Source organism: Rhyacophila brunnea, unplaced genomic scaffold (genome assembly GCF_057557595.1).
Source record: "Rhyacophila brunnea isolate RB1 unplaced genomic scaffold, BYU_Rbru_1.0 scaffold_3, whole genome shotgun sequence".
NCBI classification, from domain to species: Eukaryota; Metazoa; Arthropoda; class Insecta; order Trichoptera; family Rhyacophilidae; genus Rhyacophila; species Rhyacophila brunnea.
This window is the reverse complement of record NW_028232965.1, coordinates 42,211,222-42,238,139: the sequence shown is the minus strand read 5'-3', so window position 1 is coordinate 42,238,139 and position 26,918 is coordinate 42,211,222. Positions and strand designations below refer to the sequence as shown.

Genomic DNA, 26,918 nt, shown 5'->3' with positions numbered 1-26,918 from the left:
ATTATTTTTTTGTTTAGTTGTTTGTCATATTGGGCTGTTGATACCGCTATATTTATCGATGATATATTTTTAGGCGTATGTTACGTTAGGTATAGAAAATACAAAATTTATATTCATTGCTCAATTCTGTATCGTCAGTGAGCTATCGAAATTTCATCGATTTATTGTGACGTTGACATTAGTGTGTACCTATTCATCAGTATTAAGATCGTATTATTTCCCGTGAGTATACCTGACAAGTGTGCTCTTTTTCTTTGATCTCCACAGCCTACATCTTTCCAAAACTCACCCTTCGCCACTGTAAAATATAATATTGATATTAATTTAGCGATATAGAGAATTATAGCCAATTGATAGTCCAGTCCGGCCCCTGTCTGCATTGAAGGCACGGCCGCGCGTAAGGTATTCGTCGCGTAACTGAACAGCCAAATGTTTCAATCCGCCACCCAGGCGATCGACGGCGGAGGAAGACAGCACCAGGGGGAGGGAGGGCCGAGGGGCGGAGGCGGCAGGGGGATGGCCATCTCTTTCTCTTTTCCCGCCTTCCGAACTCCTCGCGCCGCAGCCCTCCGAGGCGCGGACCACAGCCCTCCAGACGAGGTCTTCGTTGAATCATCTTAAACAAAACCATTCAACAATTTTATTATTCTAGGAGAGACACTCACTAACTGCAGTGATGTAGAACATTGCCATGCAATATATCTTTAAAAATAAGTATTGGCTTAAGTCTTAAGTGCATGTATATGCATTCATTTGACATTTAAACAATTACACCCCATAAATGACTGATTGTCGCCAAAATGTCTGTTATGCCCTTTTGGCTGAGTAAACTCGATATGATCTATAAATAACATTATCTTAACGGCCCACATGCTCAGCGTAAGTCAAAATGGAGCTTTTATGCTATTTTCGAAGCATGATCATGGACATTTCTTAAACGTTGTAGATAATCTATTTACATAATTTTAAAACCTTATTATCCTTTATATTTATTTTAAACATTTGATGACTGCATAAAATATTTTTATTACATAACATAGTATTCTTTTAAACCTCTCGCTCTAATGTTTTAGGATAAAGTCATATTTCAGTACGTCCATGTGAAGTGGTGTTAGGATTTTTTACATTTATTCATTTTTAAACGCATTTATAAAACCATCAGTATAATTTATGTCGACATTAGTATAGTGAAATATTTACGATAAAAAAATATATTGATAATCTCTGTGATCCCAAATTTGACAAGAATTAGGCATTTTATTATTCAAAAAATGGGCAAGATTTACACATTTAAAGATAATTTTAAAGATACTGATTATAAGCTATGTCTTTGACCATTCAAATGTGATAAACATTCTACGAATAATGCTTGCTTTATAATAATTATTGACCTAAGAATAAGGTAGTATTTTTTTGAAATACCCCATTTCTATTAGCATTCCCCAGTAGCTAAGCTACAACATACGGCCGTAGCCATAAATTGGCAAACGATAAATGAAGTAGGGAGTTAGATCATGATAACGCGCGTGTTTGAACATGTAGGTACCAAACCGATTTTTTTTTAAACGGTACATGTTCAAACACACGCGTTACCATGATCTTACTCCCTACTTCATTTATCATTTGTCAATATGTCAGAAGAAATAATAATTTTATTTATTATCAGATCACATCACAGAACAGATTAATAAATAAAAAAATTATTGACTTTAGATACCCCAATACTCAAAATTTTGACCCTGGGTTTTGAATGTGTGAATGTCCTACGAAAAAGAAACACACACTATCGACGTGCAATAGTGTGTGTTGCAACCTTCAAATACACAAATATTGAATGAGCGTCAGTGCATAAACCGAGAGCAGTTGTCAAAACAAAGAAAAAGCATATTTTTGATACGTGTTTCGACAATTTTATCCCATATTCTTCCACACTCGAGATCGGTTGTCTGTCACTCCACACCCGTTAGGTATTTCAGTTCCCATTATTTCTGACTACATACATTAAGTACTTAGGTACATCGATTTATATAAAATTGATTCTTAAACTAGATTTGTAGGGTATTTTTTTCAGTGGATTATCGATTATAAAACATTAATGTTTTATATTTCCAGTTACGATATCAAGACGATCTACTAACGCAGTCTTTTCTGTCATAAAAATAATATATGGATACCATTAATAGTACAGGCCATCATTATTTCTTATGCCTATTACCTACCAACTTTCCAATTTCAAGTTCACCAGATATTATTTAATAAATACCTATATTGCATATTAATACAATTACATAGTCATATGCATTCATATAAAAATATACAATTTGTAATATGCTTGCCTAATTATTAATATACCTTCGATGTTAAAATGTAGATATCACTATCAAATCCGTAATTTCTGAAGAATTTTCACACAGACGATTTCACATAGACAGAGACTATGAAATGTGTAAAGTATTCAAATTAGGAAGGTCTAATTAATCAAATATTTTAAATATGTTAGCATATAAATGTATATAAGCACTATATTACATAAGATCTCATATAGATTTGACACTTTGGAACTCGTTTTTATTTTTTGATTTATTCGTAATTCTTCCGAACAACATTATCGTACAATTATATCAAAAATATAATGTATTATTTTTAAACTGAATATATGCCACATAATTATTGCCATTATAATTAATAATAATTAATAGTGAACGTCCCGTCATAATATTTTTATCTACCTACATCAAAGTTCATAATATTTATATCATAAAATAGGTAGGTACCTACTGTATTTTCACGCATGATTCATTAAAGTATTACCGAAATATTTGACTTTTGATAAGGGTGTTGACTATTTCCATGATTCCTAAGTACTAAATATATACTTATACTCATGGCCCCCACAAAAGGGGGGCTGACAGGGCTCTAGTCTGGGGGCCTGGGATCAGAAAGGGCCCGGCGTGACGAGTCGACCAGATAAGTGAGATAAACACAGATCACAAATTCGCTCTAATAGTAAAAAAAGTCGCCGGCGCTATTTTGCTTCAATAATATTAATAATTTTAAAAATTTGGTTTTACGGTGCAATTTTTAGCTGTGTGCCGATACTCGACAACTCCATAATTCTAATGGATGTACATATTAAAACTACAAAAAATCACTAAAAATACACTTTAATTTTACCGCGTACGCCACTTGGAAAACGCTACTGCAGTGCGTCACACTGCCTTTACTCTTAGCGATGGGTAGGGGGGCCTGCCAAACACTCTAACCTGGGGGTGTGGGGTTCATGCCTATACTTATATAAGTATATTAATTTTGCCTCTTTGTTCCATTATAAAACAAAAACTATTTTACTAATATTGATGAAACCTGAATTAATAGCTTGTAGACTAGATTGCTGGTACTATTTTAGTAGAGTTTATCTTGATATCTAAGAATCTGAAGTTAAAATAACACATGCAACAATTCACCTCGAGTAGTTATATTTAAATGTTGTATATTTTATAAAAAAATATTTATATTTAACATTTTAACACTACAACAGACCGTGGGATCCAATAATAGTAGTGAAGTGAAACGATCAGATAAACACACAGGCTTTGAGAAAATCACATAAATTAGTACATTGTGACCAAACCGGGAAGCCCCCGGATGAGTAACCGGTGCCTTATGCACTGATGACTGAACCACAAGGACCGCTGGAATGGTGTGGTGATCTGACTTGAATGCTGTGAGATAAAAAAAAAAAAATTAGTGACAGAACTCAGTACTTATTGTATGACATCTAAACCAAATTATAAGCCAATAAAACATAATCATTGGTCAACATTCATTACATTCGTTAAAAAATCTATTTTTTGAGTTCATTTTATTCGCACGATTAATAAAATTTAAAAATATTGAGACAAAGTTGTTTGATATATATAAATTTTAAATTCAATAATACTCTGTTTAATTGAATCATTAGCCCGCGCAATTATGCGGGATCTAAGAAGTTAACAGGCGTGTATCAGTAATGCGAAGATATACCTTTTTTTGATGGCTCTGCCGCTAAATCTTATGACTAGCCTTTTAGTGATGATTTATCACGGAGTCCCCGAGGCAACGCAGATGGTCTGTGGCAGATAGTCAGGAGTAAAAGGTAAATATCTGCCGACGTGATAGATTTTTTCACATGAAAAATTTGGAGCCAACTGAAAAAAATGGCACACTAATCACTGTGGGTACGGACCACCAAACAATGCATCTGGTATCAATACATCATCCTAAAATAAAGTTTGACATAATTTAATGATTTTATTTGTTTTTTTATGTGTTATAATTATTATTATAAACGGTGTTAGACAATTAAAGATATTTCGATACCACTATACCTTGTTATTGGCATACTTCATCACACCCCCGCCAAAATTGTGTCATATTATTGAACCCTCTTTCTCGTTTCAAAAAAATTATCAATTTCAAATCTCACAGAATATCGTAACAACATGCATTTTCTATAACTACCCATTATTTTTCACACTCTATCGTTGGAAAATCATTACATTCTATCATACCCACCCTCATTATAACGTCGCATCATATATGGACGAAACTTTAAAACACTTCATATATTATAATAAAGTATTAAGTGACATATTGAAAAAAAAATATAATATATAAATGTTATATACCTACACAAAATAAATATATTTTATTTACTCATATTTGTGGGGAGACAACGTATGGTGAAATCCTTGCCCTTGATCTGAGCACACATTGAAAAAATAACTCCAGATCCGGGATTCGAACGGATTTAGAGGCAGAAATTCTGTCACTACTCCACAGTCCACAGCAAGCAACAGATTTCGTATTTTAATTGTATTAATATTACACAGTTTTTATTTCAATTTTATTTTTCATATCATAATTATTATGGTCGTGATTGTTTATCCGAACGTAAATTTCATATCATATTTCATCGGTTATTGTAAATACTTTAGTGGACGATGTTATGCCATCGATGTATCTAAAGCATCAGTTTATCACGTCGTGATGCGTAGACCTTATCGCATTGTTTCGAAGGTCTCGCGAGGGCCCGGCATACTCTGCACAGCGCCCCATCATTCATTCAACCCCCAAACATGACAGAAGGAACATGGCATGAGACGCAAAACCACCAGGCCTCGAGGATGGAACATTGGCCACAGTCTTTTGTTGACTCGTCCATCATTTGGCATCGTATTCTTCGATGCAAAGATTTATCTCAACGCGAAGAATGTGACAATATTTATCTTTCCTAAGTTACCCCATCATCAATGTATTATCATAATTATATAATAATAATAATAATACTATCCCGAAATTTATTTTATTGTTTATTTAGTAAAATAATACCTATCTACATTATGTAACATAGTAAAACATCGGTACCACATTATACCAGGGACCTAGAAACTTTTTGGGACATTACGAAAAATTATTTTTATTATATAATGTTACTGAACATAAATCTACATAATTTTGAAAACACATGAGATAATATATTATAACCAATAGAAAAAATCTTTTGTAATGAGAGATGCAGGTTTCTCTCTCGGGTTTCGCGCCCATAGACCTGACATAGACCGCTATGCTATAGGCGCCATACTTAATTGCGATAAATTTTAACTAATGGCTCTTAATAATCTCCGAAGCGCTTTCCAAATTGAGTTACTATTAGCGATCGGCCTTTGTATTTTAAATCAAAGTAGGTATTACTTTAGTTACTAACCGACGTCACGGATCACACCAAGATTTTTGGTTGTAACTTATTTAAACTTGCTAATAATTTTAAAATAACTATTTTTTTTATTCAACGAATATTTCACAAAATTTAAGAATGTAACATTCTAATTATGTATGTTCAATAATAGGAATGTTACATTCTTAAGCCGTGTGAACTATCGTTGAATAAAAAAATAGTTAATTAAACAGTATTACTCTTCTCCCCAAACTATAAAGGAAACAAAACAATATAATTGCCGATAAAATGTTTTTTTCGTAAGTATAATAAATTAAAGATTTAATAAGCCATACTGAACCATTTCATTAAAACTATCTCCACTTTTGAATATAAACTGTTGTTTAATTTTTTGATAACACATTGTTAATTTTAGGACGTTTTTATTGTAAGTATATTTAGTAACTTGGATGCTGTATTCGTGACCCAAGTTTTTTCTATACGTTGTATTCAAATTCAGAACAAAATGTCTTTGTTTGCAACGGTGGGTTGTTGCAAAAGGCAGCAGCATCTTTATTGCTTTCACCTATGCACTTGAAAACCTTGCCACTAGTTTGATTTTCCAATATCAACTTGTATTATATAATATCAAACATCACTCACAATATGTAGGTACCCAGTTACATATTTTTATATATGTTTTTACCAGTTTTATTCTTCTATACCTACATGTTATTATTTCATCTACACCACGATACAGATCGGAAAATTTAAACCAATATGTATACAATATTACCCTCAATATGCGCATGAAATATTCTTCATGAGAGGTTCTTCGTCTATTTCTTCGGATGCCACTGTTTAAATTTGACTGAAAATACATTTTTAAATACCCTCATGATTAGAGTTGGGTTTCGGGAATTTCCCGACGGGAATTCTCGAGAAATTTTCGAGATTTTCCATCCCGAATCTTGAGAATGGAAATTTTTAACATTTTGGGAAATCCCGGATCTCGAGAATTTTTCCTCGGGATTCGGGATTTCTTTATTATCAAATATGAATTGAAAAAACGATTTTCTATATGAAAAAAGTAGACAGAAACACAAAACGTTCAAAGACTGATCGGAGCATTTAACACAATTAAGCCAACGTCGACTCAAAATGAGCGCAATTTTTGGAACATCAGGGAATTTTGTGTCTCAAACGTGTACGCGATTATCAGACGCAGCGATTGACAGTAATGTTTTGAACTATTTTTATTTTCCTACTTCTATTTTGTTTGTCTTCTTACATAATTAAAAAAAACATATTTTTTTGGAATTTGTCTGTTTTTACACTGATTTTAGGATTTTTACAGGTTTTTTTTTAAATTTCCCGATATCTCGAGAATTCTCGAAAATTATTTTCTGGAAATCCCGAATCTCGAGAATTCAAAATTTTATCATTTCATCATTGGCCGCCTTTAATATTGATTTCAGCGTACTTCAAAATGACGTAGGTATAATCCAAAATAAATAATATATGGTCCAAATTAACTTTGAAATTTGTCCATCTTAAACTCACGTGTTTTCCACCCACCACCTGCCATGTTGCCAACATATTTTTGGCATATACTACACCGCAAATATACTAAAAGATTGAACACTAGATCGCAATAGCCGATCGGCCCCACTGAAGGTCGGACAACCTTGGTGGCTCTTCGCTTCGCATTGAGAATACTCTCATCAAATTAATTAGTATCCTGCGTTTTGTACATAATATAAGTATCTGTGGAAAATTGTATAAGGCCAAAGTGGCAAACTTTATGACTATTATCATGTAAGTCTCTATACTTCACTCAAAATTCATGTCCGAAAATATTATATAGATTTTATAAAAATGCTTCAGACGTTTAAGATGCCGCCATCAAACTACTGATGAAACATTCCAGTTAACGATAGTCTTAACAAGTTCTAGGAACTGGTTAATTAGAAAAATATCAATGCATATACTTACTTACTTACCTGCATATATGTAGTTAGACATGTTAATATAATATGTTTTTGATTAGATGACGTAGCACTAGTTACTAAATATTAAATTCATGTAATGCAAACTACATACTTATATTACCTATATCAAATTGTATATAAAAATATTATTAATTATATTATAAACTACAATATACTTAGATAAATAATCCACATATTTTTCTAATGGCATATAATTATCAATTTTGTTCTTGTTGAAGGATACCTACCCTCATTGATACAATAATACATTTTTTCACAGTTTTGTTTTTACTTACTCGTATATTAAACGAAATCATTTGAGAAATAATAAAAATACTCTGAGAATAACTTATTCAAAGTTAAGTTAAAATTAAATAAGTACCTAAATAAAAGTTATATACTAAATAAATCTAGTTAAGTTAACATTAATAATATCACTAGGTATTATAATTATAAAAACTAATTCCCACTAATGTCTATTAACTTTAAAATATGTGTGAAACTATTTTTTAAACCCTGATTGTATAATATGCATAGTATTTAAGAATGCAATAGTGACGAACATAATATGGCACACGTGCTACATTTGGCATGGAATTTGGAATTGTACAAACGCGTAAAACCTCAACCATCATCGGTATGCAAAATGTCCCAGTCAACGTAGCACGGATTTATTATCGCATGAATAAAAGAATAAAAAAAGCTCTTGACATGGATTATGGACTGAATTTTTAATTATGCGGAAAAAACAGATCAGGTTCAAAAAAAAAAATAGAAGACAGAATAAAAAATAACGATTATGGAGGCAGGATAGTGGATTTTAAATGTAGGATACGTCTCAGGATTAGGGGTTGAGAAACAAAACATCGGTGACATTCAGTGACAGCATAGTTTTATTGAGTAGATGCCTTTGTTATAGGAATTATGTACGAAGATTATACGAACTAGGTAGGTACGTTGAGCTTTCTTACAAATTTCACGTCATACAGTAAACGGTTGGACGCAGATACGCTGGAAATTTTGGCTGAAGTATTCATTGGGATCATTGTTGTTGGGGAGCATAATGGGTACATATTATATTCATGTTTTTTTTTTTTTTTGACCATGTCCGATCCTAATATGGGCCTCCACCTAGGGGTGCAATACTAGTCAATGCGCTCCCTAAAAACATGGACATTTTCAATGATGTGTTGTGCATTTTGTTTTTGAAACTTTTTTTTATTTTTTTACCATGTCCGATCCTAATAAGATCATATGGGCCTCCACAAGGTGGAGGTTTGTATTAACAGATTTTTATTTTTACGAGAAATGGATGTCGGCCACTTGCTCAACCTATTAGGTCCATACCCTGACTCACACACAAATTGAAAAACAAGATGTGTACTTGCCAGACCCAGGATTCGAACCTGGGACCTACGGCGTCATAGTCCAACGCCTAAGCCGCGGACTGGAAAATCGATATTAAGAATTTAAGAGTACCTGAGTAAGACTTGGAAGAGAAACATCTAAATGTTGAACAAACAAACGCCAAGATACATACATACACTGAGACGAGTGAAAACTTTCGCTGGTTTCTGAAATGTATATCAACAGTACATATATCACATATTTTAACAACGGGAATAACTTTCAGAAATCGTTGCCGATCACTAAGTAATAACTGCAAGTATTTTAAATATAAGTATCTCGTTTAGACAAAGCAGATGCAGAAACCTTACGTGTGTAGCTCCTGGCTTCGTGTGTAGTTACAGGCGGCTTAAGTTCACCTTACAATTCGGATTTATCATTTATTATAGGTACCCCTCCCCATAGGAGTTGCACTTCACAAGCATGTATAACTTCCGATGTAGTTTTTCCAACGGGATATCACTTGTTACTCTCCGTTGATTGTTTGCTAATTTATAGCTGTCAAAGATTGCTACTGATTTCGTATCACCCCAACTCCAGGATGGCACCCCATACGGAATTTATTTCAAAGGTGTATTATTTATGTCTAAAAGCTATTGAATTAATTGATTTTGGATGAAAATAATATTTGTACTTTGATTTATGATGTTGTAGAGAAGAACTCTAAAAAAGTCCTCGACTCTGAATATAAAATAAGTTCTATATGTACTCTTATAATGAGAGTCTCATATTGCATAGGGAGATATTTTCTTACCGCACACCATTATTACAAATTAAAATTTCTTTTTTTTTTCGCAACTAAGCATAAAAAAACTTTGCTATTCTTGTAAATAGGCGATATAAGCGAATTAATCAATCATAGTTTTAGAAAAGGCGTATTATATTATATCTGCTCAGGTAAAAAGAAAACTAGAGTGTAGTTCTTGATATACGATATGCTACAGGGTCACCGATGACAATACACACTGTACAGCAAGCGGTATGCCTACAACCATAAGACAGCAGAGCCTACTTTGAAAGCAGTACAAAGCCTTACAAAAAGCTCGACGTTGAACAAAATGTATGGAGAGCTTTTAAATTAATGCCTTCAAAGAAGAATACTTAATGGATTCTTCATGAACATAAAAATTCCAATGAACATTTTCTCTTTGCATTTCTGCTGGTCGTATGTACATAACAAAAGATTGTTTCTTGACTTACCCCATACAAAGGATGACAATATTTTTATAACTAGCTTTTTAGTCATCAATGGATGCACATAAACTTAAAAATTTACAGTGTACAGTGTACATTTAAATAATATATTTCAAAACTATATAATATACGTCATCATTCATTTTTATTAAAATAATGTAGACAGGTATTACATTAATATATTTTCATTCAATACTGCATACAACTACATAGGTACATTTAAGCTTCTTAGTATTGAAAATATATATCTTTGAAAAACCACAGAAATCATACATATACGAAAAAAGTTTTAGAAAAAAATAAACCTAGTGTGACTCGAACTTTATATTTTTCAGTGAGTACTTTTATCCTATGAGCTATCAGTCCGCATATGATTCATGCAAATTAAATGTAATATTTGTGTCATCAGATATGTTTAGAGAATTCTGTATAAACTGAATGAAGGCCTTCCCAAGCTCAATACACTTCATAGAACCAGTGGATCCTGTGGTCACTTAGTGCCACTTAGGTTAGGGCTGGATTTTTCCAGCGATTGTCCACTCGCCAAGCGACTTCTCTGGGGTTCATTTAAATTTCATCAGCTTGTCAATCTCTATCACATCCCATTTTCTTGTCTCCATAAGTTTATTTAGTGGTCTTTCTGCGATATGTCCACCACTCTCCTTTCCATGCCACGTAGCGCTACTTGTAAATATTTGAAACATTTTTTTATCGGAGATAGACGTAGTCCTGTACATTGTTTGTTTAAATAATTATTATTAATGGAATTGGCGTTCACGTGGTATAACTTCATTATAACGGAAAAATTCAAGATATTTCAAGTGAAATGAATAATAATAATAAATAATTTCAAGATAAAAAGAACTTTTTATATACCACGTTTTTAAATTTTCTGTTGCATCATATAAATTTGACAATTCCATGTTTTAATAAAAACTTTTTATTGTACTTGATTGAAATCGGTACTGAATAAATATTATAGAATACTGAAATGTCATTTTGACATTTCATATTGATTTACATAGTAACGCACATATATATTAATAATTTAGTTGCTAGGACCCCCTTAGTAACCAACAATATTAACTTTCCATACTTAAAACAGAATTAACTGAAAATGAAATCAATTCTGCTTAAAAATGGCTAAAAGCATTAAAAGAATGCATTGTCGTCGTATTCTGATATATTATAAATGTTTCAAATGTATAGCTAGTCGGTAAGTTAGTTAAAAATCTTTAATCGTCTATCGTCAACATGAAAAAATCTGTACCGGACAAACAAGAATACGAGCTAATGAAAACGTAGTAAAATAAATTAAATGAAACCACGGCACGGTTTTTCGAATGAAAGATTATAAATATGCATCCTCTTTTTATGGCATAGCTTAGTATTTGCAAACGTTTATTTTGAGATAAGTATCGAAAATTAACTACCTTATGGTCATTTTGGAAATGTGTTTATAGCCCAAAATACCTCTCAACATAGATAAGTCAAATATCATATAATTAATTAAAAACTTTATATTTTTTAAAATATTAAAAATGTCGTTAAAATTGTTTCAAAACCATTTATTTTAAATCAATAGTCATCCTTATTTGTTAAGATTAACAACTTCCTGTGTTTCGTGTTGAATATCTATTACCTGCAAGTTACTATGGGATGTAAAATAAATATTACTTAGTATAACAGTCTACTTTTCACATAGCAATAAATCCAAATAATTCTTACCCACTTTATCATACGTGCAATGAAAAAAAGTAAAAAACAATATCCAATACAAACATTCAATTTTGTCTGGTAAAATCTTATTGGTCAATATTATTTTCACTCATCGACTGATCAAACAAACTTCATAATAGGCCTATCTATACAGACATCTTATTATTACACAATCGGTTTTACGTAGGTATGTGTCAATGGTTTAAGTGTTAAAATAAATATGACAGGTCAGGGCGCCACCCTCGAATGCCGTCCACATCCTTTGGTCCATCTTTTGGGCAAACAGGATGTTCGGTATTTGCTCATGATACACATCTTTTCTTAACACCGCGTCATGTTTTGACGCTTCACTGCTTTCCGGTTAACGCCGAAACAAAATAATCAATTAGAAGGTTAAGCATTTTGCTCATTTTTGTGGTTTATTTTTTATTATATTATAAGGTAAATAATATAGGTAGGTACATCTACGTCAATCAATTTATTTTAATATAATTATTTTTTCGGGATTTTTTGTTTTATTTATAACTAGCGAGTAGGGAATAAGATCCCGAGCCAAAATTCTGATCCCGGGATTTCGGGATTACAATTTGACAACACCGGGATTGGCATTTTTTCCATTGTTAATATAAAAAAAATATATTTACAAATAACATTGATGAAATCGGTAAAAAAAAATTTGTATAATTTATACTATTTAAGACATTTATTGTTAATATTGTATACGTTCAACTTGGAAATACATAAGTATAATGGATTAAATAATATTGTAATATAAATAATAATGTGAATTTAATATGAGATTGCTGTTTCTGATAGTAAAGACTTAATGAATGGGTTAGCGAGATTTAAAATAGTAAAGCAAATCATGGTGTACTTATGGCCTTTCCGCTTCATAAATCTAATAAGTCAGCCAAATATGAAACTGCCGAAAAACGTATGAGATCAAGGTGGAATTACTTTGTTAATAGTGCGAAGCATTATTTTTTTCCAATCTTTCTCATTTTTTATTAATTTATGTGAAAAACTAAAATGAATCGGCAACTTCACATGGGTATAAATCAAACTTCATTCAAACTCAGTTTATTTCTAATGTAGTTATTTGTTATTAAAAGTACATTTTCTGTTATATTTTCGTTTTTATTTTATTTTCCATAAAAATTGATAAAAAAAATCAATCAATCCCGGGATTCATAGGTATCGAAAATAGCTCGGAATCTCGGGATCCCGGGATTGGAATCCCTACTAGCGAGTACCCGGCATGCGTTGCAATGTCACCCAAAGAAATAAATAAAATACACAATATTTTTTGTTTTTCCGTCTGGTGCGTACATGAATAAATCAGAAGGTTTTCCAACGCGTGAGCTGGCCACATACAGCTGTCCGCGTGAGAAGCATGGATTTTCCAAATTTGATATAGGAACGCATACCAATAGAAGAAGATAGTTGTACTAATTCAAAAACCTTTGCGGGTGTGCACACAACAATTCACCAAATTTTCATCGCAATCGGATGAATGTTATAGGAACGCTTACGGGACTAACAAACAAACAAACATTCCTTTATATACATATATATATATATATGTATCATCACCAGATTGTTTTAAAATATATTAAATCACTGCTATATGGAGGCCTCCTCTGATTCCTTTATTTTTATTCTTATGAATTGCGTTGTCTGAAATCTGAACTTATCTTTCATTTATAAATGTTATAATATCACGAACTACGGAATATAGATCAATTAAAAATATGGTAACATTTACCATGCTATTGATATTCTCGTAGGACGATTCGTCGTTTAAAAAAAATGGGAACCTGGTACAGTGAATTCAACATTGTAAATTCTTTAAATTTTTCTAGATAATTCTAGCAAATTGTTTTGTAGTATTTCTGTATAGAGACATCCGTATATTTAACTTAAGCTGAGTATAATACTTAATGCCAATATATGATAAAATTAAAAATGTGTTTTGTTTTTTCTGTTATTTCATTGACTACTTTTGCACCTTACGTGGACCTTATCGCATATAATTATCACGCAATACCTCTAAGAATCCATGGCATCTTAATTTTTATGACTCTTCTCGAGTATTTCTAGATTATTCCAGTACCTACCGATAGCCCGACCAAATACTTCTTTATAATCATAGTTGTCTGAAGACCTTCCATAGTACCAAAATCCGATTAGCTTATAAAAAGGATAGGGTAGGTTGATATTTTTTGAGGATCTACAGTTGTGTCAGCTAAAACGTCACACCTTTATCTAATTTTTACTTTGCAAACCAACATTTAAATCAATCGTTTTCCAAAAAAATGTGAAATAATTGGGAGTGTTTATTTAAAGAAAACAATATCGGTGGTGATCATGATCATGAATAATCTCTCTTAAAGATGACATACAACTAAAATAGTTATTGAACTTTAAATAAAATATTCTGTATTGTATTGACTAATGGTGTTGAGTCTTCAATCAAATATGATGAAATTATTTCTCGAAAAAAATCGTTCAATGTGATTTCAGTTTGACGTAGGTATCAATTTTGTATGAAAAAAAGTAAGTGATATCCTAGTATTTTATCAGGATTTGTATGAAAATTAATAGTTTTAGTAGTTTATAATACTTTCCCCAAGTTATTGTTTGTTTAATCGCTTCTGACCAAAAATGAGTTCAAGTTGATATTGAAACTAAGATCAGACGACACCATCGTCAGAAATAATCTCATGGTAAAAAAATGATTTGCAGCTTTGCGATGAATCTGATGTTCAGGAAGACATTGCACACATAGTGGTACAATGCTTTTAATTTTAACGACACAGAGTATAACTCTGACTTTCATATATTCCGAAGCAAGAACTCGGTAGGATTGTAAAAATGTGTGTGAAGTATAAAAGACAATATGATAGCGGGTCTCGGTAAAATTATATAAAACGCATCGTTAAATTTTGAAATAAACAATGTAACACTATTATACACCTAAAAATATGAAAATTGATTTTATTCCATAAAAGTATTTTATCATTAATTTTTACATAAAATGTTATTTTCAAGATACCTAATTTTTTATGTAATAAAGAAAAACCACATAGAGAGGTTGGGTGATTAAAATTCCACATTATAGGTATGTACTAAATAGTAGTATTATTATTTTTATGAAATTATGGATATGAATATATTTCTGATATAAATTCAATGCGACAAATTACAATACGCTATTGAGATAATGTCAAGATAAAACTACACAATAGCTGCCTATTAATAATATATCACGCGTTGACCCTCTATTCACCGTTTACATAATGTGATGTGACTTTATATGGATGCCCGTAGTTATGTAAGTACTAAGTACATATGAATTGCGTCCAATAGAGTGCAAACGCAACGTGCCGGAGCCTATTTTCCCGGCTAAACGCTTCATTAACAAACCGGGTTATTGCGTATTTTTACGACGAGAGAACAATAGTCGGCGAATACTATTCGCGATTTTATTGGCAGTTTAATGCATTTCTCTGGCGATGTAAACTGCGTGTGGCGCGATATAAGATGTCGTTTCTTACTTGTTTCCAGAGATGAGAACTGAACCAGTCCCGAACCCTTAAATCTAGAGAACCCAATAACAATAATTTTAACATATATAATAACAACACAATCGGAATCAGATACATTCTTTCATAATTACTAGAATCTAAAACCGAGACTCGTGGCCAATTTCGGGGTTTTAATGAATACACTTGAAACCAAAAATCATAATATTATTATGTAATATTTATTAGATTCGTAGGTTTTTGTAAGTTGCCTATTTTCTTCAGGTGATAACACCGTATAAGCTGCTCTGTCAAATATAGATAGATAGTCTTTATTGAAATAACGTTGTTATACCTTGAAGAAAATAGGCAATTTACAAAAACCTTCTGAAGAAGACAATCCATCATTTTGTGTCCTTCCAATTTATTTTTCTTCCAGTAGTAGATCCATAAGTACTAAATTTAAAAGACAAAGAAATGGTCAAACACTGCACATTGATTAGCATGTAGAAAAAAAATTGATTCTGATTAGGACACTTTCGATTGGAAGCTCGGAAATCCAAATTATGCTACGAGCCTCCTATCTAATGACGACAATTTAAACTAGTTGGTCATACGAGTACATTAAATGCTTATCAAATTACGTAATTATTGACTATCGATTTTTGTGTAGTAAATCAAGGAATATTAATTACCTTAATTACTAACCGACGCCCGGCTCTTGCCAAATATTTTATATAACGTCTACTTGAACTTGCTAACATTTTTTAATAAACCATGTCATTCGTGTATGAGCTACTAGTTTAAATTGTCGTCATTTGATAGGAGGCTCGTAGCATAATTGGTTAATGCAAGGATTGGCGCGACACCAATGGTTATACGGGTTCAAATCCCGTCGAGTTTCGTATTTTTTTCAAATATATTTTTTTCTAGTGGGTACATGTCTGAGGTGTTTTTTAGTTATGTATGTTCAATATATAGAATGTTACATTCTCAAAATCTTGTGAATTATTCATTTGAATAAAAGAAATGGTTTATTAAAAATATATATTTTTAACCTGGTTACAATACTGACATATTTTGTTATCATAGAAGGTTATGTTTGTATTTTTTTTACAATTAGACCCAGATGATTTTCACCGTAGCAAGTGAAAAACTTTTTAAAAAATTTCCCCTCATTAAAAACTGCCCGCCACTTCAGACAGTCGATTAATAATATTTTGGAATTTTAGGCACATGCACGTAAAAAGGTTCACCATCACTGGCATAATAGGCGGTTGTAATGATTATCATCGTTTTAAGGAGGTTCCAGCGTGAAGGCAGTAGGTACACTTCTGGAATGACACCGATAGTTATTATTGAAAATCCGACACGAAGAAGAAGGCAGCTGAAGTATGACCTCAGAATCTAGTTTCCAAATTTTACTTTTATTGAGCCATGTCCTGGAACCGTGCCGTTGCAATTTTTCAGACTGGAAACAAACCCTTAAAATTGAGTCGTTCTACAGCACTGCTAACGTCACACACTTGGTTGGTTAAAATAATCTGAGCTCGACCCCGGCTACACACAGTACACACATACACGACACTAGTGGTATATATTTTTGAATGAGACCTTTATCTGCCCGGTCTTAGTATAAAAATTCATGAAATACCATTTAGCATTTTTTATCTGCTGTTTTCTGAAATGATATTCTTAGATGAAATATTGCCCTTAAACCGAAACAAAATTCTACAATTATTATCAATTTAGAATTTACATAGACCTAGATCGATATCACATTAGTTACTATTTTTTTAAATTACTTGATTACTAAGAAAAATGTTTAAAATTTATTCATTCAAGAATAATAAATAGATTTTGTTTTCCGCCTTTAGAAAATGGTTAACTCGACTACCTCTATTGGACAGTAGTATAAAGTGCGTGTTAGAGGGAGCTAAACGATAAGTATTCAAAAAATACTTCATACATAATATTTAAATGACTAATTAAGATAGTAATAAAAAAATCAATATTATAATAATATTAATAGTTACACACTAATACAAATAATATTCGAAATCAGTGATTTGTAAAAGCTTAATTACGATTATGGATTAAATGATGCATTTAATAAAAAATATCTTAAAATTAATATTAGTAAAAACACTCATCTATAACGATGACGTATTTACAATGCATTTCTCATTATTTTTTACTTAAAATGTATCTTAATAATACTGAGTTTATTTATGTGAAGACGTCCCTGTTAATTCAATGAGCCGCGCGGTTTAAGCGTTGTGCTATTGCGTCGTGGGTACCAGGTTCGAATCCTGGGTCTGGCAAGTACACAATATATTGTTTTTCAATTTGTGTATGAGTCAGAGTATGGACCAAATAGGTTGAGCAAGTGGCTGACATCCATTTCTCGTAAAAACAAAATCTGTCAATACAAACCTCCACACTGTGGAGATCCATATGATCCTATTAGGATCGAACATGGTCGGGAAAAAATATGATTTTTATGACTCATATAATATAATAAGTTTTTAAAACTAATTTTTTATTTATTTTTAACTTAATTTTAAATGAAAATATTTCAAAAAACGTACATTATTAGACTCAGTATCTATTTTGATACTACTAGTATTTTCGCATGAAATATCTCGGTTCTACGAACCTGCGTAGACCTACACTCCTACAAGATAGTAGTACTATATAGATAGATTTACGTCACTTGCGTAGTGGTAAATGTGTGAGTGACTATAATATTCTTCTTCTTCTTTTGCCATATCCGCCCCTTAACTGGAGCATATGGACACCACGCGTCGCCTCCAAGAATCCCTGTCGCTCGCCAGTCTCCTTGCTTCGTTCCAGGTCAAACCGGCATCCCGTAGTTCCGCCGTATACACTCTGTAGATTGTATTTAGCGGCTTTCCAGGACGCCGGAATTCGGTCGGCTTGAAGAACAGGCAAGCCAGGTTGAAGTTCTCTTCTGGCATCCGCAGCACGTGGCCGAGCCATGTCCAACGTCGCCTCTTCACTTTCAGCGTGATGAGAGGCTGCTTGGTGCGTTCTCTTATCTCCTCGTCGCTCTTAAAGTCATACCACCGCACACCCAGTATTCATCGCAAACATCTGTTTTCGAAGCTCAGTATACGGTTGCTCTGAGCCTTCGTAAGGTGCCATGATTCGCTACCGTAAAGCAGCACCGTCAGAATGCAAGTGTCGAATAGGCGGCATTTGGTTTTTACCGAGTACAGTCGTGAGTCCCAGACATTCCGCATCGAGTTAAATGTTGCTCCAGCCATTCCCATTCGGATAGCGAGCTCTTTCTTATTTTATTATATTTATTGACTTTCACTGTCACATAATAAACATGTAAGATTGTCACAATAATACTGTTATAAAGTGGAGATATTGCGTGATTCATCCTTCTTATGGTTAGGTTTATTTTACAAATATATTATTATAATAGTGCGAGCAAGCTTCTAGGATTCGTCATGAGACAAGCCAAGCCATTCAAGAATCCAACTGTTTTACGTACACTCTATGTGTCGTTAGTACGTAGTATTTTTCAGTATGGGTCCATCTGGAGTCCTTATGAGGTTTCCTATAAGCTTGTTTTAGAGCGTGTTCAGAAAAAATTCTTCGTCATCTTTATTTTGATGTTTATAATTATTTTTCTTTTGACAACTTCTCAAACGAGTATTTTCCGACTAACTTTTTTCAAGGCATGCTCGCCTTTCATTCTCTTGAAGCTCGTAGGTCACTTCTGCTCTTAATGCATTTTCCCTGCTCTCACGTGGTATAGTTTCCAATCCCGATATTCTAGAAAATTTGAATTTTTATGCACCCGTCAATTACATGCGTGGTCGCAGCCATGACCTATTTTGTGTGAAAGCTGTTTCCTCATGTCAGGCTCACCAGGCACCAATATCGAGGGCTGTGCGGCTGGTCAATGCAGTCCCTAGAGATGTAGATATTTTTAGCGATGCTTTATAATATTCTGTTTTTTAAATTCTATTTTATTGTTTAATTTGTATTTTTTTTTAATTATTGTTGTTTTTTTTATTTTATTTCTTTTGGATAAAACTATGTATTTTTTGCTTTGTTTTTTTTCTCTACGTGTTTTTTCTCTAACTGATTACTTGTACTTTTTATTCTAAATGTCATATTGTGAACGTCCTGAATTAATAATTTGTTATGTACTCAACGTGTATTTTTTAAATAAATAAATAATCAAAAAGTGTTATCAAAGAAACAATCATCTCTTGATATACAAACTATAATAAGGCCCACTAATCGTTCTGAAACATGGTGCCTAACCCAGTCCGAAGATATTAAATAAGTATTCTTGAAAGAACAATATTGCAAATAATCTTTGGATCACTTGGAAAATGGTATCTATAGAATAAAATGAACATTAGCTGGATATCCTAATAGAAGACCAAGTCATTGTTAAATTATGTACGCCAGGTGATATGGCACTAAAGATTTTGAACAGATGTAGGTATATCCCAGTAAAAGGAAACCTAGAGGGAGACCAAGAATCAAGTACATTAGGAAGACTGTAGCAGGATGGGATGGCCTTGAAACTGGAACTGGAACTCAAGGACTGGTGAAGCATAGACGTTTGTGAAATGCACAGTCTGGGTCTGCACTATTTTGATATAACTGACTATAATTATAAATTCCAGGTGTTGAGTTAAATGCTGCTTCAGTCATTCCCATATGGGTTAAATGGCCCTCTTTTTAAAATATGACCTAATTAATAAAATTTAATTCAATAAGTGAATGACATGTGTCATAAAACAGCTGTTCTATTTTCTTTCACAGATGTCTACTAATAATTATGTTGTCGTGTACTCCTATGCAAATTTAACTGAGAGATTTTTTGAATGGTTGTAGGTACATTATTTATATTATTAGTATTATTGTATTAAAGAGAACTGAATAAAGAATATCTGTATTTAGTACAGCTCTTTTCATAAATCATAGATAATGGAGTCGACACGAGCTAAAAAAAACATTCAAAAAAGGAACGACGTCTCAGAAAATCGCGCGGGAAGCATTTTGTCAAAGACGAATTTTATTTCAAGAGCAGACATCGAACCGTTCTGTTTAGCGATTCTTACCATCACATTGATGCGTTTTGAATAATTACAATAATTTGGAAACACAGTTAGTTACAATTGTCCTGTTTTTAATTCATTACTAAAAGTTTCTTACGGCAGTATTATTCATTTTTCAGCAATATAATAAACCGAGCACATACCGTTTAACATACATAGGTATATAGATTCTTAAGCTTATTAAAACCCATTCACTGCGGGCCTTTTAATTAATTTACCACATTTAAATAACATGCTAATTATAACTAATGGCCACCTGATGGGCAACGCACCAGTTGCGTTGGACGCAGTCCAAGTAATAATTGCGAAGTTAAAAATAATAATTATTATTTATTCGTCACATCGTTTCACTGCGAATAACGTTAAATAAAACGGATTAAAGTGACACTTTTACAATTTTAAATAATTAGAGAATAGAGCAAATTAAATGAGTTGTACAAGTAGATTGTTCTTTTTATACATTCGTAAATATTTCAGCAAGTATATAATAAATAAATAAATAAATAAGTATTAAATACATTAAAATACAGTTAAAATATTATTTAGCTTTTTGCGTGCTGTTTAAAAAATATCATTTTCAGCGTGTTTTTGCTAAAATGAAATTGTGGGATTATTTTCCATATTTTAAAGGCTACTCATCCAATTGTCATGAAGTTTTTTTATTTTGTAGTAATAATTAATTTCGCCCAGCAACACTGTTAGCATATTAATACGAGTATATGGTGTCTCCAGTCATCACCATCGGGCCATAATTTTAACATCATCTGTTTTAAGAAAAGAGTTATAGACATAAAATGGATGAAAAACTAGATAAAAATACAAAAAAAATATATTCATATCATAAAATTATTATTTATGGTCTCAATTTATCGCATAGTATCTATGGCGCTGCCAATAGTAATGGTCAAATATCGAAATATTCGAATATTCGTCAGTTTATTCCATCATTCGACCCCTTACACACGATCAATATTACTGTCAATACTTTATAGTACTAGTTTTAATTGTCTGCGGTGGAAAAATTTTCAGTGAATACAATAAATAGTGCAATTTAAACATTTCATTGTTTTGATGAATTAATATGGTAAGCTCAAACAAGTTTCTAAGACCCATGAAGTTCTTTTTATGCTAAATTCTTCTCTTGACCAATAAAATGCAGACGTAAATTAATAATCTCTAATCCAATAATAATAATTATTAACAAGTGGTATGATTTTCAGTGTTTACTGGGCTGTGTACCAGCTTTAATAGATTCAATATTACTGTATTATAAAATTATATTACAAGTTAACACCTGCAGTTAACAATAACTTCAAATTAGAGTGTTCATTATGTATGATTATCAAATCTCATGATATCTAGTAAATTGCAATACTTAGGTACATACTAAAACAATAATTAAAAAAAAGTATTCACACTCTAAAGTACTCTCTCTAACCAGTTATCAAGTGGAATATATTATATTTGCCACTTCCTTATGGGCCTCACGCACATGCTTCAATCGGGCCTCACACTTGTGAGGACCGGCCCTATTTTCAGTTATACATTATACGTGTCATTAAAATTGCATTTTAGTTACTGTTCTATCTTTATAATCGACAAAAACACTCAATTTTAAACCTGTGATCAAGGTTAGGACAGACACAGCCAAAAAAAATGTTTATTGTGAAACCTAGAAATGAAAACACCAATGTAAAACGTAAGTATATCCGAGAAATTTTCAAAATTGAGGATGTGGTCGGATGGGGGAAAATAAATAAAATTCTGGAATGCACATAATGCGAAAACTGAGATCCCACTTACACGGAAGACCTGCTGGCCATCGACTTCTCGGCAGACGTGCGGAAAGATGGAACTCAACTTTGTAAAAATCTGAAGAATCCGAATAAAAAGGTACCTAAGGGTCTACAAGTATAATATGATGTAAATATGTTTTTAGTCTTATAATATATAATATATAGGTATAAAGGTGGTGACATTTTTTGTAATTAAAAAAAAATCGGAAAATTTTTGCAAATTTTTTTTATCGGCCGATTTTCTTTCTTCAGACACCTATATTCAAATCCCATCAAAGTGATAATAGAGTTCGTTTGACTTCTCGACTGGAACCCGCCGGTGGGCGTTCAACATTTGATACGGTGTGAGGGGGACGGTGAGAGGGGAAAATCTCGTGGGCAGAAAGAGAAAAGCGTCTTCCGAGGCGTTTTGCTTTATGTGAGAAGGTTCGGGCTCTCTCATAACTTGGGAACCGATGGTAATGTAGGCACGCATGCGCGCGCACACGTTCATTGGAAAATAATCGCTTCACTTTATTAGCGAGGAAATGAAAACACTTTTTATTAACTTTTCGCTTAAAAACAACGTCGTTTTGTGTATTTTCCTACTACCACCCTAGGGTCTACGCCGTAGCACTACTGCTACGTTTGAACATTATAATATGAATATTAAGTTTCCAAAGTATGCAAACCAAATTTGTAAAGCTGAGTTATATTTTTATGAATACAGTCGAACTTGATTATTACGAGGAAGATGGGACCGACTGAATTTTCTCGTTATAAGCATTACTCGTTATATCGTTGTATAACATTTTCCGCGCCACATTCACACACAACATAAAAAATCTGAAAACCATCGTAAAAATCCCCGAAACAAGCATGGCATTCATAAACTACAAAAGAAGTTGTTTATTGTAATGAACGCTGGTAGGTACCTACTGACTTCGCGAAGCTTGAATTTTTTACATGCAATATCAACCATATCCGTGGATACTTTTTCAATGTTGCCAGCGAATAAACCAATTAAATACTTAGACACTTAACTCGCGTCATAAACGTAATCCGATCCCGGCGGCATCCTGCCCGGTCGGATTTTATTGCTTAGGGTCGAAAATGTTTGTAAATGATCGACACATTAACAGTTTTAAGAAAATTTTTGACGATATTTTTGCTCGGTATACACAATAAGTAGCTCGTTATAAAAGTGAAGAAATATATAGAGAAAATCGTAAACTAAAATGTCAACGAATGTTTCCTCATTACATCCGAGATCGACCGTACATACTTAAATAAAATAAAAATGAACTAAGCATACCATAATAACGGCCCAGCACCTCGGCACGGGCGCGAGCCGGCCGACTTCTGTGCAGTTCCCACGGGCCGCGCGAGACTAAAGCCTCCCCCCGCCTCGCCACACCCCGCCACACCGGTCCACCTTACCTCCGTCACTCTCCCTCCCCCTCCCTCCCGCGCCTCGCACTCCACTCTCCGCAGCAGCCTCGCCGCAGACGATCGCTAATTAAAACGTCTCGTTGTGACAATATCGGAATCTATTTTCAATTATTCGGCAATCTACGATATTAAGTTTCATATATATCCAATTCTGACTGCATATATTGGCTTGGAGCGTTTCTATTGTATGTCTATTGCAAATGTATAGAGAAGATAATGATTAATGATATTGAGATACCACTAAGCACAGTAATTTATGACTTCTCTAAGTCATACAGATCCTTATAAACATTTGAACATTAGTCTTGTAATTAATATTCGAATTTGTAATGTTCACATAAAGTTTGCGGAGGCTTTCATTTACCAGAAAATCGACAGTGTTTAATTGTGAAAACGAATACAATGTATTCCATCGGCTATATTGGGAAAACAATTACTCAAACATATTGAAGAAAGCCTTCTTCTACATAAATATGAAAATCAAGCAAAATAATTACAAGATAAAAAGAACTTTTTATATACCACGTTTTTAAATTTTCTGTTGAATCATATAAACTTGACAATTCTATGTATTCTATTCTATGCAACAAACAAACAAATATAGAATATGTACTGAAATGTCATATTGATTTTCATAGTAACGCACGTATATATTAATAATTTAGTTGCTAGGACCACCCCCTTATAGTAATAATAATAATAGTGGATTGGATTACGGATGTCATCCGAAATAACTTTTCATACAAAACAGAATTAACTGAAAATGAATTCAATTCTATTTAAAGATGGCTAAAAGTATTAAAAGAATTCATTAGCATCGTGTTCTGATATATTCTAAAAGTTTCAAACGTCTAGCTAGTCGGGAAGTTAGTTAAAAATCGATTGCAAGATTTGTACTGGATAAACAACCACCGGACAAACAAGAATACGAGCTAAGAAAAACGTGGTAAAAAATAACCCGTGGTGAACTGATAAGTTCAACTATAAGTGATTTCACATTTCAGGTCCATTTGAAGTAGGGATTGCAATACCGAAGGGATATATCAATACCGGTATTTCAGTATTTCTCATTGAATACCGGTATTAATAGCGGTATTCGTCAACACATATTATAGAAAAAAAGATGTAGGTACCTATCAATAAATATAACTAGGTATAAAAATCTATTTAAAACACTATTTTATAGCAACCTACCTGCATGTATTATGTTGACATTTACGTATATGTGTTGATCATATATTTTAGAACTGCTAATTTTTAGAAATACTTTTAAGTCCGGCTACATGAAAATCCCTCTCAAAATCGACGTTTAATTGGAAATCATTGCCACGAATGTTTTCTTTTTTGAAATATGTTAATTTTATAAAATTATTTGAGGGATTTTGTTTTAATGTTATTAAACTGTTGTAGGTTTTAGTCAATATATTTGCATTTTGGCAGCATTAAATTCATTTTCGAAAATCATAAACATAATAATATATGCTTTCTTAATACTTTAAATACCGGTATATTGCATTTTTGAAACCGTTATTTCGGTATTGATAAAAAATTTAATACCGGTTTTGAAATACCAGTATTGCAATCCCTAAATTTTAAAAGAACTACATAATTTTATATCTTCCATTATTTTTGCAGGGCGTTTGAAAAGACAATCCGTTACTACGAGTAGATAAACATAATTATTTAATATTTAAATTAAGAATCTTGAACAATCCATAAGCACTAGTAGCATGCACGCTTCGAACAACCGGCAGTTAGCCCCCCCAGAGTAGATACATCAACAAAATCAATGCAGATTTGGTTGAACGCAAGCCTGGCAATGCCCATACGAATACTAACTGCATTTGAAACACTAGAACCAGGAATATTGCATTCTCATTTTTCAGTTAGGCTGAGTATGTATCAACAGAAAGCACTTTATTTTCATACAGAGTGATATGAGCTAAGAAAAATGTCAGGCGGATCAATACATAATATGTAGCAGAAAACCATACAAGCTGATTTTAGGGAAGTTGTAATTTTTGACATATTTTAAATGTCATTTGATTTATCAGAGGTACCTAATATCTAAGTGTTCCACTCATATCAAAGTAAAAAAACATTAATTTGAAATAAATCTGTAATAATAATCACGGTGGATAGGTAAGATAGGTAAGTACATGTACCTACTTACCATTTAGCGTTTCTGAACGTCTATGGTACTAATATATTATTAAACTCATGCAATTTTAAATCATTCACATTTATATGATTCGCGGAAAATTGACCACAGATCAAAAATAAAATTGAATATCTTATATTTAAATTAATATCATTACTTACGGATAGAATATTAAAGCAATTCGTACTATTTGTGATAATTTACTTATGATGACAGTAATCTTTTAGTATTGCATCTTCGCCACTGTACAGTTAGATGATATATTTGGCACACAAAGACATGTTCGTGCATTGGCCAGACCTATAGAAAAGGTGTCAATTTAAGTCTGAAACGTCCAGAGATACAGAGCATAGATATTTTTTTTGCTATCGGGAATGGCTTTAGATTGTATCCACGATATCACTCTTTGTATGGGCGGATCTATTTGTCACCGGATTTTGTTTGACAAACAGTTAGCCAAGTTATTGACGGTTTGGCATGATTTCGTCATTGACGGCATCGTTTTCCCAGGCGCATGAATGAAAAATAGAAACGGACCTTTTCTGAGAAATCTTTTCACTACGTACGTATTTCCTCTTCTTATGGACATGAATGTGAGACACCGAAATGTTTAGCGTCTTTATAATAAGTTTTCAGAGCACATGAGCGATTAATATTTAATCATCTTAAGTCTTAAGACACAATACATAATATTGTATAAGTAGGCACTCAATGATGAAAATATAATACTATCTAAAGATTTGGAAAGAAAACTGTTGGTAGGTACCTAATTCCTTTTAAAAAAGCTGTTTCCTCATGGCACCAATAGCGAAGGCTGTGCGGCTGGTCAACGCACTCCCTGCATTATGCATTCTGTTTTTAAAATTCTATTTTATTATTTAATTTG

The 26,918-nt window shown here is 32.7% G+C and overlaps 1 protein-coding gene across 1 annotated transcript in view; it reads right to left on the bottom strand.

The window, feature by feature from the left end:
- Nucleotides 1-434: 434 nt before the first annotated feature.
- The window catches only part of LOC147068387 (uncharacterized), a 34,128-nt gene continuing 7,644 nt past the window's right edge, over nt 435-26,918 (bottom strand). Inside the window, exons 2-3 of the mRNA XM_085952976.1 lie at nt 23,735-23,826; nt 435-616 (exon numbers count right to left, since the gene is read on the bottom strand). Of these exons, the coding sequence (XP_085809102.1) occupies nt 435-616; nt 23,735-23,826 (274 nt within the window). The remainder of the gene's footprint in view (nt 617-23,734; nt 23,827-26,918) is intronic.